The sequence below is a fragment of the Scardinius erythrophthalmus genome (assembly GCF_964197995.2).
Source record: "Scardinius erythrophthalmus genome assembly, chromosome: 24".
NCBI lineage: Eukaryota > Metazoa > Chordata > Actinopteri > Cypriniformes > Leuciscidae > Scardinius > Scardinius erythrophthalmus.
This window is the reverse complement of record NC_138244.1, coordinates 3,253,933-3,269,096: the sequence shown is the minus strand read 5'-3', so window position 1 is coordinate 3,269,096 and position 15,164 is coordinate 3,253,933. Positions and strand designations below refer to the sequence as shown.

The 15,164-nt window shown below is 41.0% G+C and overlaps 1 protein-coding gene across 3 annotated transcripts in view; it reads right to left on the bottom strand.

Annotated features, from left to right (window-relative positions):
- Positions 1 to 796: 796 nt before the first annotated feature.
- tmem117 (transmembrane protein 117) overlaps positions 797 to 15,164 on the bottom strand; it is a 52,191-nt gene continuing 37,823 nt past the window's right edge. For all 3 annotated transcript variants that reach the window (XM_081356460.1, XM_081356462.1, XM_081356461.1), the window contains exons 5-8: positions 15,015 to 15,112; positions 11,619 to 11,778; positions 5,374 to 5,503; positions 797 to 3,524 (exon numbers count right to left, since the gene is read on the bottom strand). In XM_081356460.1, coding sequence (XP_081212586.1) covers positions 2,923 to 3,524; positions 5,374 to 5,503; positions 11,619 to 11,778; positions 15,015 to 15,112 — 990 coding nt within the window. In that variant the 3' untranslated portion in view covers positions 797 to 2,922. The remainder of the gene's footprint in view (positions 3,525 to 5,373; positions 5,504 to 11,618; positions 11,779 to 15,014; positions 15,113 to 15,164) is intronic.

Sequence of the window (15,164 nt, the reverse complement as noted above, 5' to 3'; positions counted from 1 at the left end):
GTTACTTGCACTATTCAGCTGTAGGTTATCAAGGGTTCATTTATGTCATTTTCCCCTCTATCTTTTGCTTTGCTAATACAGTAATGCTAATATTTCACGTCTGTCTGTGCACTGCAAATAAATCAATAATTAATTTCTCTCCATAATCACTAATCTTGAAAGTTAGGGGCGTACTTACAGCCATGGACGGTGAGGAACAGATTTACCAACGTGACACACTGAGGTTTTATCATCCACAACAACAGCAAAAGTCAAGCGAGGTCCGGATTCCCGAAACAGGAGATTAGAATTGTGTTGTGTGGAGATTGAAAGCCGTACAAATGCAGCAAGAAATTTCAAGTTTACAGCTATTGTAAAGAAAAGATTGGGAATAATCATTTCAGAGCGCAACTCTTTAAAAAACGGCATTCGACAAACATAAAAAAGAAATAATAGGATCTGTTATTAAGTGAAATGTTTTCAAAGAAACTTGAAGTGCTGAGAGTGGCCACATATGGAGCTGCATGCAGATTCAGAAAGCTTTAATAAATCACCTGTAGTGAAAGAATCCTTTATAACCCTTGTGTTTTGACCCGTAATGGTGCCTAATGGCTGTTTACCCAATGTTCCTATAAATGGGTACGATTGGCACTCTGCAGAACCGGATCGACACCGGATGCAGGCCGGCCCTCGGCGGTTGCTTAGCAACAAGGTCACAGTGAACCGCCAGCAGTCGCCACTTTTGAAGCGTCTCCATATGCGAAGAACCATTTCCACCGATAACATGCAACCTGTGAAATAACATGGTACCCGCGTGTCAAAAGAAGGTCGTTTATTGATAACAGGGTTTGATGTGGATATTTACCATCCAAACATTTTAGGAGAAGAAAAAAAAAAACACACCGGACGAACATGGTCAAAACAAGATGTCAAAACAACACAAGTATAAAAGACAAAGCAATCAGTGTTTGAGATGGCATTACTTTGGCTGAATCAATCTAATCAGATTTTCCAACACATGCATGTGAAGATATATTTGGTGGCACAGCAGTTTGGTGTTTAAATAACTGATAAATAATTCAACAGATAACGATTAGACATGAAGCAACGTCCCACGCGCAGGTTTGTTCATGAAGGCACAGCTTTAGGTGTTGTTCATTAAGTGTTTTCATGACCATCATGCCATGCGTTCACTGTGAGGACAGCATTTTATCCATGTAGGCACAGGCGAATCACATAAAAACACGTACAAAAAAATCAAACATCCAGCACCATAGACCAACGCCCTCGAGGGACGCTTTGAGGAACGTTTGAAAGTTTGAGTTCAGAAAGTTGGTGCCATGTGCAAGATCGCTGAAAAGATCAATAAAAAAAATAGAAATCTCATGGAAGAGTTTCAAAACTAGCCCATTAGTAGGGCTGCCCCGACCTTCACAGTCGACTAGCAGTCGTTCATTTAATCGCACGTTTAATATTCATTTAATTACTTAAATATATACTGAGTAGAGTACTGAACCATAATGAGCCTTAAATATATATATACGCGTAATATATAGCATATTCCACGGTCAAGAGCACACATAAAGCTTGACGCAAAACACCGTAATGATTATGAATGTCGTAAAATAGCAATTTTAATTATTTATTAATAAAATAGTGTTTTGTGAGTCAGTTGAAGTTGACGATGCTGACTCGCCATCTCCGCAATATATATAGAGAAATGCACCTTTCATACGGATTACATACGCACAATGAGTATTTGTTTTTGATTTTAATTGGTTTGTTTTAGAGCTGCATGATTAATCATAAAAAAAAAAAAAAAAGATTCAAAAACCCACACAATCTCATTCCTAAATGACAACGATTCGCTAGTGTCTATTAAACCTTTCACAAAAGCACACTGGAAAATTCTAATCTGATATCTATCTACAGTCTTTTCAATCACGCAGTCTCATTATTTCCATGTAACAAATATTCAGATGATCACAGAAGTACTGGAATAAAAGTTTAAAGTTCGGATATAAACACACTACGGGAAGCGATCAAAATAGAGCAAATCACCAATCGAAAGTAACTTGGCGATTCAAATAAAGATCGTATCGATTACATCGTTACACCAGTAGGTGGCGACAAGTGACCGTTAAAAAATGTATTTGTTATTGAATCATTCATTCAAGAGATTCGTTCAAAAACGCTGATTCATCCAGTAATGAAACAAGTGAAGTATTTATGAGTCATTCATTCAAAAAATCTTTTAGTAATTTTTAAATAGACTGCAGCAATTAACGTTTTGTTCAGAACGTCTAATAAATGACATGTTAGTTTTCTCTTTAGTTGTCTGTTCAGAATCGTAGGATAATCTTGATCTCTATTTAAAAAAAAAACAAAACAAAAAAACATGTAATTCTCAACTTATCCAGAATCGTGCAGGTCGATGGATGATATGTAATTTATACTGTAATTTCCACAAGGATCCGCCGTTAATGATCGATCCCTCATGTGGTAGACATAAGGGCTGTTTACACGACACACTTTTCAACTAAAAACGTAAAACTTTTTAAGCATTTTGGCCGTTCGTTTACACGACAACAGAAGCCTGAAAACAACAAAAAACGCGAATCTCTGAAAACGATGGCGTCATGCTCATGCGTATTACGTGTTCAGTCTACAGTGTTTCATCGCCATCTACTGGCCTGGCAGCAGAATGCAGTGTTTTTAGTCTTTTTCCCATATCCGTGGGACAATGACAATGGCGTCATCTGTACGCGAAAAACTCTCTGTTTTAAGCAAATCGTTGTCGTGTAAACGTACCCTAAGCCTCTTCTCCTCGACTAGCGTTTCGTTGGCTATTTGGGTGCAGCCCTACCAATAAGCAACATACTTTGGAAGACACCACACAACATCAGCAAGTATTCCTAGAGTCGATTTGACCTTTGGCGGAGGTCACGGGGTCAGTTTTTTGACATCACCGGTGTCCTCGTGGGCTACACTGGGCTGCGTCTCCTGGGTCTCGCTTGAACACGGTGACATGGAGTTGTCCGAGGACCCGAAGTGATGAGTGTCCACCAAGAGCAACATGGGCGTCCCGCTCCTCTTAAACGCCTCGGCTTCCTCCGGCGTGGCTCCCAGATCGGAGCGCTTGATGCGCTCGTAGCTCTTGTCCTGGTTCTCCGGGAACGTCTCGCCACCTTGGAAGCGTCCGAACAGCCAGATGAAGAACCCACAGAGCACGAAAGCTGCCAGACTCGGGATAAACGCCAGGCACTTCACGTCTAGACTGGACCCCACGTATCGGCTGTGAAGGAACATGTCCGCCTGGATGTAAGTGCGGTTGGTGCGCGGGTCTATGTTAGTCGACCGCCATTCCCAGGTTAGCGTGCTCCGGTTGAAGTCCGACAGCGTCTCCGGGTCCTCCACGGTGTAGATCTTCTCTCCTGGACCCACGTATTGACCGTACTCATAGGGTTTATAGAAGATCTGGTTCTTCCACATGTTGAGGTCCAGGATGAGGACCAGGAAGATGATTCCGTAATTAAACCATTTACCTGGGATAAGAAAAGAGAGAAAATGGAACATCAGCGTGTTGGGAATTCATCCCAGTGTATTTGTGAGACAGACGCATAGACTGTAAAAGAATATGGTCGCAGTGTGCCTGACGTCACCCGTAGTGTTTCTGAACCCCAAAGTGGGCGGAGCCGGCTGTCGCCATCTTGGCAGCGTCACTCCCGGATAAACGACAATGGGCAGCGAGGCGGATTAGCTGAGGTGACGTGGCGCTAACACACAGCAGACAAACGCCTAGCAGTGACATCAGCAGCAATCCACCTGTCACTCAAGTGGCCACGCCCTTAATTATGCAGAACTTTAAGGCTTAATATATTTTAAACGGATTAGTTATAAAAAAATCTAATTAGCTATGCAGACCAAAACCACTTTTTGCACCAGACTGTAAACGTGTGAGTGTGTGTGTGTGTGTGTGTGTGTGTGTGTGTGTGTGTGTGTGTGAGAGAGTGTGTGTGTACTTGTACAACTATCTTTGTGAGGACCAGTTTGAGTTTTAGACCATTGGAGTGAGGACAAAGAGAGTAAAGTGAGGACATTTGTTTGTGTGTGTGTGTGTGTGTGTGTGTGTGTTTGTGTGTGTGTAAGTGTGAGAGTGTGTGTGTGTGTGTGTAAGTGTGAGTGTGTGTGTGTGTGTGCGTTTGTGAGTGTGTGTGTGTGAGAGAGACCGTAAGGTTGCCGCTTGCTCAGACGGCCGCTTGAGAAAGTGAAATAACTGCGTTTGATGGATTCTAACGGCTGCCGTTGTTACAGTCGAATGCTAAATCTCAGCATAAAACAATAAGGTTAAAGAGTTTTCCGAGCGGTTGAGCAGGACTGCCGTCTCCCAACGCCCCGAGGGAGCGATCGTTACTCCATCAGGACTCGCAGCGTCAGATCTACTCACTCCATTATATAAACGCAAGCTCACAGATGAGCAAATACTAATTAGTATGCATTATGAGTGTCGCCTTCAAACACATAATTATAAAGAGATGTATCTAACGAGCCAATGTTCTGACAGCACGTCCCTTTGGGAAAGGAGTTAATTCATCCGTCCTGTCCCGAACGAGCACTTGATTCACTGGCATCACTGTGTGTTTTCTGACGCGCCCTACCCTCTGGTGCTCTTCAGTCATTTAAAAAAACAAAAAAATTCTTCATTGGAATGTTACGAAACTAGGTTTTGGCACTTGCTGTGTGAACACACAAAAAAAAATCATGGACATGATTGGAACAGGTCCTGTAAAAAATAGTCACTTGTGCTCCTCGCGGTCAAACATGAGCGCATTGGAAATGAATGAGACGAATTTCCTCTAGTGGAAGCGTTCGGTACTGCAGCCGAACACACTCTCACTGAAAGCTCATTTACTGAGATATCAACCTCAACTTTGGAACTTGTTTAGATTTATGGCTTTGATTTTCTTGCAGTTTTAGAGTAAAACATGATTTTGAAAATATATTTTTAATATAAAAATTGAAAATAGTATTTTTGTGCATTTTCCATAACAATACACATACACTTCTTTAAGCTTTTGTCACTTCAGCAATAATCTGCAAAGTGTCGTCTTTGAAAAGAGATTAAACTTCAGTCTGTCGCTCTAAAGCATTCAAGATTTACAACAGTTTAAGTTGGACATTTCATTTTCAAGTCTATGCTAAAAAAAGTGAATAAATGGATTATAAATACAGCGTAAATTTATTTTAGTATCATAAAATACTAAATATTAAATAAAAAACATTATCAAACTAAAATATAGTACATTCATTTAATTGACAAAAATAATAAAAAAACGAGAAGAGCACCAGAGGGTTAAGGAGCAAGTGTGTGTGTGTGTGTGTGTGTGTGTTTACCGGTGATGTGGATGTGATACTCCTCTTTAAAGACGCGTTTGCACACGGGCAGTTTGATCTTCAGCTGGGTGGTGGAGAGACCCGGGAGGTTCATGTCCAGATCGCCCATGAAGTGAGGAAACTCCCAGTCCTGGAAGGGGAAGATCCAACACACACACACACACACACACACACACACACTCTGAAAACACAAGATCTGAAGTACAAACAGGCTTGAGGTGTTACTGTACGACATCATCAGACATCGCAGCACTGCTGTATGTACACACACATCTAGTGGATAGAAAACCCTGCATGAACTCACTCTTATGTGGACAGTTCATTCTTCACTGGTATACAATTAACACAGAGAAATCATGCCATAGCAACTGCATAGCAACGCATAACAACACAACTACAATTACTGAGGTAACTATGGCCAAACATCAGCTCTAAACACCCCATCGTTACCTTGCAACTACTAATAAGATCCAAGCACATGTGTGTGTGTGAGAGTGAGAATGTATTTGTGTGTGTGAGTGAATGTGTGTGAGTGAGAGTGTGTACGTGCGTGAGTATGTATTTGAGTGAGTGCATGAGTGTGTGTGTGTGAGTGTGATTGAGTGTGTGTGAGTGAATGTGTGAGAGTGAGTGTGTGAGTGAGTGTGTATGTATGAGAGTGTGAGTGAGTGTGTGTGCGTGAGTGTGTGTGTGTGTGTGTGTGTGTGTGTGTGTGAGTGAGTGAGTGAGTGAGTGAGTGAGTGAGTGTGTGTGTGAGTGTGTGAGTGAGTGTGTGTGCGTGAGTGTGTGAGTGAGAGAGAGTGTGAGTGTGTGAGTGAGTGAGAGTGTGAGTGTGTGAGTGAGTGTGTGTGTGTGTGTGTGTGTGTGTGTGTGTGTGAGTGAGTGAGTCAAGTCAAGTTTATTTATATAGCGCTTTTCACAACATAGGTTGTATCAAAGCAGCTTCACAGTAATAAATTAAAACAATACATCAATGTTTGTTTCTAGTGGAAAACGTCCACGTTTGGTAATGCTGATCAATGGTATCGTTGATTGATTAATTAAATTAAATATCCCCAAATATCCCCAACTGAGCATAGACTGTAAAAAATAACTGAGCAAGCCAAAGGCAACAGTGGCAAGGAACCGAAAAACTCCATCAGGTGACCTAATGGAGAAAAAAAAACCTTGGGAGAACCCAGGCTCAGTCGGGGGCCAGTTCTCCTCTGGCGTTTATGAACTAGAGACCGGATTTAACTGTAAGATTAAAAGTATTATATGAATGCCTGGCTGAAGAGATGCGTCTTTAATCTAGTTTTAAACTGGGAGAGCGAGTCTGAGCAACGAACAGTATCCGGAAGACTATTCCAGAGTTTTTGGTGCTAAATGTGAAAATGCTCTCCCTCCTTTGGTGGATCTGGATATCCTAGGTATGACCAAAAGCCTCGAATTTAGTGATCTTAAAGAGCGCGATGGATTATAGGGCGATATAAGATCCGTTAAATAGACTGGAGCTAAGCCGTTTAGGGCTTTATAAGTCAGTAGCAATACCTTGTAATTAATACGGAACTTTATAGGTAACCAATGTAGGGATGATAAAATCGGTGTTATATGATCATATTTTCTTGATCTAGTTAGAACTCTAGCAGCTGCATTTTGGACTAACTGTAGCTTGTTTATTGAGGATGCAGGACAACCGGCTAATAACGCATTACAGTAAACGAGTCTCGAAGTCATGAATGCATGAACTAACTTTTCTGCGTCAGAAACTGATAGCATGTTACGTAGCTTAGCAATGTTTCTAAGGTGGAAAAAGGCTGTTCTTGTAACATATGAAATATGATTTTCAAAAGACAGGTTGCAGTCTAGTATAACACCCAGGTCTTTTACTGTAGAGGATAAAGTAACAGGACATCCTACTATGTTAAAGTTGTATTGTGAGAGGTTTTGTGGGTGTTTTTTTGAACCGATGATTAGTACCTCTGTCTTGTCTGGATTTAATAAAAGAAAATTGCGCGTCATCCAATCTTTTATATCTTTAACACACTCTGTCAATTTGCATAATTTAGCGTTTTCATCCGGCCGTGATGAAATATAGATTTGAGTGTCATCAGCATAACAATGGAAACTAATTCCATGTTTCCTTATAATATTTCCAAGTGGCAGCATATATATTGAGAATAATAGAGGGCCTAACACAGATCCCTGCGGCACTCCATAGTTTACTGGAGTTATGATCGATTTTTCCCCATTTAAACAGACAAAATGGTAGCGGTCAGATACATATGATCTAAACCAGCTTAATGCTTGTCCTTGAACACCAGTATAATTTTGTAGTCGATCTAAGAGTATTGTGTGATCTATAGAGTCGAACGTAGCACTAAGATCAAGTAAAACTAGTATTGAGATACAGCCTTGGTCAGAAGCTAAGAGTAAATCATTTGTGATTTTAACAAGCGCAGTTTCAGTGCTATGATGCGGCCTGAACCCAGACTGAAACTTTTCATAGATGTCACTTTCTTGCAAGAAAGAGCCCAGTTGAGCGGACACAACTTTTTCTAGTATTTTAGACATAAAAGGAAGATTTGAAATGGGTCTATAATTTGCTAGATTATGTGGATCTAATTGTGGTTTCTTAATGAGAGCTTTTATAACTGCCAGTTTAAATGTTCTTGGAACATGACCTAAAGATAAAGATGAGTTAATAATATTGAGGAGAGGCTCTTCCACTACAGGTAACACTTCTTTCAGTAGTTTAGTTGGTATAGGATCTAATAAACATGTTGTTGTTTTAGAGGAAGTGATAAGTTTATTTAACTCTTTTTTTCTATAGTTGTAAAGCACTGTAATTGTTCTTGTGGGGTGATAATTGAGGCTGAGTTATAAGGCGCGATTGAGGATTGAACGTTTACAATTGTGGTTCTGATGTTTTCTATTTTCTAAGTGAAGAACTTCATGAAATCATTACTACTAAACTGTAACGGGATATTTTGTTCAGGAGACATATGTTTATTTGTTAGTCTAGCCACGGTGTTAAATAAGAACCTAGGATTGTTTTGGTTGTTTTCTATTAGTTTGCGGAGATGCTCAGCCCTGGCCTCTTTTAGGGCCTTTTTATAACGTGACATACTGACATACAGTGAGTGTGTGTGCGTGAGTGTGTGTGCGTGTGTGAGTGTGTGTGTGTGTGTTCTGATGGTCTCTGTTGTACTTTTCTGTTTGACATTTATAAAAGATCACACACGAACTCTAGAACTGAATAGAACAAGGTTTCTACAGTTTCTCTTGGGGCGATCAGGAGATCGTGTGTGTGAGCGTCAGCCGAACCTCTCGAGATCCAGATCGTTCTGAGAACAGAATCAATAAAACTTTGATCATGTCTAATCTGAGGCTCGCAGACGCAAAAACAAACCAAATTTAGCAGAAGAAATGCAGAATAATGTTGTTTCTTGGCAATTACTCCTCGTGTTTACAGAACTGAGTGTGTTTGAATTCTCTGCGCCTTGGCTAACGAGGAGCCTCGTAATTACAGCTCCTCTCCTCGCTCCGGCTCATTGACGGCCATGATAACTGTTCTGTACAAAATGAGCCTTAAATGACGTGGCATTAAACCAATGGAAGAGGTTCAAATGAGAGACCTTGTGAATCCCAGCGGCTCGCGGTCGCTCTGGGTCTCGGAGGTAATTAGGCTCTGAATAAAACATCAGCGCGTCACAGCAGAGATTAACCGTCACACGCCTGAACAAGGACACGTGTGTGTGTGTGTGTGTGTGTGGAGGAGATGAGGAAACTGAGGGAGAAAGAGACACACATCAACACTGAGTGTGTGTGTGTGTGTGTGTGTGTGGATGGAGGAGATGAAGAAACTGAAGGGAGAAAAAGACACACCTCAACACTGAGTGTGTGTGTGTGTGTGTGTGTGTGTGTGTGTGTGTGTGTGTGTGTGTGGATGGAGGAGATGAGGAAACTGATGGAGAAAGAGACGCACCTCAACGCTGAGTGTGTGTGTGTAGATGGAGGAGATGAAGAAACTGAGGGAGAAAGAAACACACCTCAATGAGTGTGTGTGTGTGTGTGTGTGTGTGTGTGAGAGAGACACACCTCAACGCTGAACAATTACAATCAGTCAGTGAATGTCAACATGTTTGATCGAGACGCTGTAATCAGAAACATACAGTGTGTGGTTTGAGCGAGGCTTCTGATTGGTCGAGGGATGCTGGATGAAATATAAAACTATGACAGGCGAGACTGGATCGGAAAGGAAAGGGTCAACACCACTGGGAACAATATTACAATGAAATAAGGATTTTTACTGAAATAAGGAAAAAAATACAGTTAAAAAGTTAAGGTTACACTTTATTTTCACTGTCATTGTTACAGTGTAATTATATGTTTAAGTACTGAGTAATATTAATTAACTACATGCACTTACTAAAGGGTTTGGTTGAGGTTAGTTTACTGTTATTACTATGGTAAGTACATGTAACATGTAACAAGGACACCGTAAAAAAAGTGTTACCCAAGTAAAACTAATACTATTAATTATGTCAATAAAATAAAATAAAATAAAATAAAATAAAATAAAACAATACAACTGTATAAAGCAATGTGAGAGGGGACAGTTAAAGTAAAGTGGGAGCGTGTGTGTGTGTGTGTGTGTGTGTGTGTGTGTGTGAGAGAGAGAGAGAGACTGAGAGTGTGTGTGTGTGTGTGTGTGTGTGTGTGTGTAAGAGAGAGACTGTGTGTGTGTGTGTATGTGTTTGAGTGTGAGTGAGTGAGTGAGTGAGTGTGTGTGTGTGTATGTGAGTGTGTTTGAGAGTGAGTGTGTGAGTGAATGAGTGAGTCAGTGAGTGAGTGAGTGTGTGTGTGAGTGAGTGAGTGAGTGTGTGTGATTGTGTTTGAGTGTGTGTGTGTGAGTGAGTGAGTGAGTGTGTATGTGAGTGTGTATGTGAGTGAGTATGTGAGTGAGTGTGTGTGTGTGTGTGTGTGTGTGTGTGTGAGTGAGTGAGTGAGTGAGTGTGTGTGTGTGTGTGTGTGTGTGTGTGTGTGTGTGTGTGTGTGTGTGTCTGTGTGTGTGTGTGTGTGTGTGTGTGAGTGAGTGAGTGTGTGTGAGTGAGTGTGTGAGTGAGTGAGTGAGTGAGTGAGTGAGTGTGTGTGTTTGAGTGTGAGTGAGTGAGTGTGTATGAGTGAGTGTGTGTGTGTGTGTGTGTGTGTGTGTGTGTGTGTGTGTGTGTGTGAGAGTGAGTGAGTGAGTGAGTGAGTGAGTGAGTGAGTGTGTGTGTGAGTGAGTGAGTGAGTGAGTGAGTGAGTGAGTGTGAGTGAGTGTGTGTGAGTGAGTGTGAGTGAGTGAGTGAGTGAGTGAGTGAGTGTGTGTGTGTGTGTGTGTGTGTGTGTGTGTGTGTGTGTGTGAGTGAGTGAGTGAGTGAGTGAGGTTATTACAGGACGAACAGCAAGAGAAGCTGTTGAGCCCATGTTATCATATTCATGAGACAGTGACACACTCCACTGTGATTTGCTGCCTGTGGCGAAGTGGAGGACATTAAACTAGAATCAGTCAAGAGCAGAAACACACTCACACTCACACACACCCTCACTCTCACACACACACACGCAGTCACACACACACACACACACACACACACACACACACACACACAATCACTCACTCACACGCACCCTCTCTCTCACACACACACACACACACACACACACACACACACACCCTCCCTCACTCTCACACACACACACACACACACACACATGCAGTCACACACACACACACACACACACACACACACACACACACACACACACACACACAATCACTCACACGCACCCTCTCTCTCTCACACACACACACACACACACACACACACACACACACACACACACACACACACACACACACAATCACTCACACGCACCCTCTCTCTCACACACACACACACACACACACACACACACACACACACACACACACACACACACACACACACACACACACAATCACTCACACGCACCCTCTCTCTCACACACACACACACACACACACACACACACACACACACACACACACACACACACACACACCCTCCCTCACTCTCACACACACACACACATGCAGTCACACACACACACACACACACACACACACACACACACCCTCCCTCACTCTCACACACACACACACACACACATGCAGTCACACACACACACACACACACACACACACACACACACACACACAGGTGAGTGTGTGTTTGCACCTGCATGACAATGAGGAGGTCGAACACCAGGATGAAGGAGGCGAGGAAGGCTCGGGACACCTCGTCACTGGGCAGGAACCCCCGGTTCAGGTTATCCCAGCGGATCCAGTCCGTACTGATGACCAGAACCACCACAGACGTCAGAGAGATCAGCACCGCCCTGAGGAACAGCAGATATCCGTCAGGAGAGCGAACACAGGCCATGAGTGCTAGAGCTCCAGCCCATCAGCCCGTCAGTCCGGGAACTGGTGGACACTCCAGCAATCATGCTCTGATCACGGGAATAACTACACTTCACTATATACTCATAGAAAACAGCTGATTTACAGTAGAATCATATCTAACAATCTTTACTGTATTTTTAATGTGACTGCGGTAGACAGTTTAATAGGTCTAGAAGAAGAAACAAATCCTACTGGATTAAATGTGAACCAAGACATTTATTTAGTTTTTCTTCCCATTTTAAGTCAACCCAATATAATAAAAAAAAGCCCTTTAAGCTGACTGAATCATTAATCACAGTCTTCTGTAATAAAGCAAGGCAGAAAATATAATTTTATTTTTTATATTAAAAATGGGAACAAAGAAGCAAATTACAAACAATAGGACAAATACAATGGAAAAACTTTTTTTTTAGGTACTGTTTATTTAACCAGTGTTGGGAAAGTTACTTTTAAAAAGTAATTACTTACAGTTACTAGTTACTTCTTTCAAAAAAGTAACTAAATTAGTTACTCAGTTACACATTATAAATGTGATGTGCCATTTTCTCAGGTTTGGATTATAAAGCAAATATTCACTTTATTCCTGTTTTCTGCTTCGGCATATTATAGAGACAACTGGATAGATTATGCAGCTATAATTGTGTGGGTGTGTTGGTATGGATGTCAGAGTGTGGTTTGTATGTGTGTAATAAAAAAATGTGTGTGCGCGTGCTTGTAATATTTGAGAGAGAAAAACTACTGCAAATTCCCAATCCAACCACTGTTCGTCCCAGTGGAGCTTTACTGGCATCTAATGGGGAAAATCTGCTACTGCGCCCACACACACACACACACACACACACACACACACACACACACACACTGAAAGCTCATTTTTTGAGATATCAACCTCAAATTTGGAACATGACTTGTTTTAGTTTAAGTTCAGTATGTTTAATAAAATTTAAATTTTATATAAAATAATGTTCATAAATCATTTTCATAAACTTAAACCTTTTTTTTTTTTGGTTTTACTTTTTAAAACTTTTTTTACTTCAACAATAATAATCTACCAAGGGTCTTCTTTAAAATGAGACCAAACTTAAACCTGTGCTCAAACATTTTTTGACAGTTTTTTGACAAGGACATTTTTGCCCACTATGGACCTTTGTGTAACTTGTTTTAATAGATACACAAGGGTTTTAAACACACGGTTTCTCAGCAGAGCTGCGGTCTGTCGTGATCGGTGTGTGTGAAATGAAGTCTGCCGTTTTACTAATGGATGGAGGCGCTGCGAGAGAGTCCATTAATAAGAGACGTGCCGAGCCAGAATGAAATGTATGGTATAATGCACTTCTGATGGAGCCACTGAATAATACAGACACCAGATCAGTTCTTCATGTCACTTATGTCAGTGATGAACACATTCATCAGCCAATGAAAGACCAGAACTGATCTGGGGTCAGTGCCTGACACCGCAACACTAAGAGAGCGAGACGCACAGCTGGATGTCACTTTGATTTTGATGCTTCAGATAAAAATATGCAGCGAAAAACAGCCGAATGTTTCCTTTGACGATGTCACTAGGTAAGTAAAGCTGACTTTTAATGAGTTTTTAATTAGTCTTCCTGCAGCGGGAGACTTTCCCACACGCTTTTATCTTCTTTATACTTCAAAATCTGTCAGTGAAGAAAGACGAAAGGCACTCGTATTTTATAGAGTAAGAAACATGTTTTTTTGTTTTAACCATCTTTAATAGTATTTATTTCTTATTGTAAATGATTCACCATTGCATGATATCCTAAATAAGAAAAATTCACATCTTAAATTAACTAAATCTAATTATTTAAAAAAATAAATAATTAAACACTAAATTTTGTTTTTATTACAAAAAATGTAACATTTTATTAATAATAATAGCGTTAATAATGTAAGACAAAATTCACACCTATTAAAGAAACTTAGTCTAAATTTTTTATACAGTTTTTTATCTTTAATGTATTTTTAGATTTTTACTGGGAAAAAAAAGAAGATAGAAATATTTTAAGAACAGGAGAATATAATAGATGAATGAAATAATCCTTTAATGAATCAGCTGACGTGAAGGTCAGAGGTCGCGGTGTCAGGTGTGTTCAGCCGTTTAAGGGGTTCAGGGTCAAAGCGTGTTTTGTTTCGGTGTCTCGTTACCGTGGCGAACAGCGGCACTGATCGATTTTCTGCTGCGTCTCTTTAATTAAACATGCGGATGATGAGAACAGGGATTAATGTGCTGTTATTAACACACATTTACAGTCTCTCTCACACACACACACACACACACACACACACACACACACACACACACACACACACACACACACACACACACACACACGCACACACACACTCACTCACTCACTCACTCACTCACTCACTCACTCACTCACTCACTCACTCACTCACTCACTCACTCACACACACACACACTCTCTCTCTCTCTCTCTCTCTCTCTCTCTCTCTCTCTCTCCCTCTCTCTCTCTCACACACACACAGATGCACACTTTATCACACACAATAAAATTTTATGACAAATTAAATATTTTATTAATATTAAAATAAACATTAAATTAATAGCTTATATTAATTAGTGATTAGTGAGTGAGCGGCACTGCATAAAAACACACGTTTAATTAGTCTTTTTTAGTGTGTGTCTCTGGGATATTTCTCCTCATGTTTTTAACTTCTTTATTATTTCTGCCTATATCGTTTATACTTGAAAAATTACAATTGACTAACGCAGAGTCCCTGTCCACACAATAAACCCTTTATCATATTTCAGCATGAATAAAAACATGATTTAGTCGCTTTATCAATATCATTTCCTCCGGGACGCCACACGCACGACCTCACAAGAAGCTTATTAAAGCAACATTCCTGTTCAACACGACGTAAGCTGACAGTATCTGTGACACGCAGTCAATTACCCCCCAAGATCATCTCAACGCGCGCCTCGTCTCCTGTAAACACGCTGAAATCATGTTTACATTCATGCACTTACAATGGACGTCTATGAGACGAGGGTTTAAAAGCAGAAATGTGCTTCTGGCATTAATTATTCAGCAAAACCTCGAGCTGTACAGTGTCTAAATCCTGCTTTTGTGGATTGATGAACCAGACTGACTCCTGTTTAACCAGATGTGCAGTGTGAACACACCAGAACAACACGATCCGGTTGTGCCCCTGCCTCCAGTAGTGCCTCGCGGTCCGGCCCCAGAATGGGTAATGAGTGTCCTGCAGCATCATGTCTGTCACCTTGGAAACAAACAAACAAACAAACAAACAAACAAACAAACAAACACTCCTT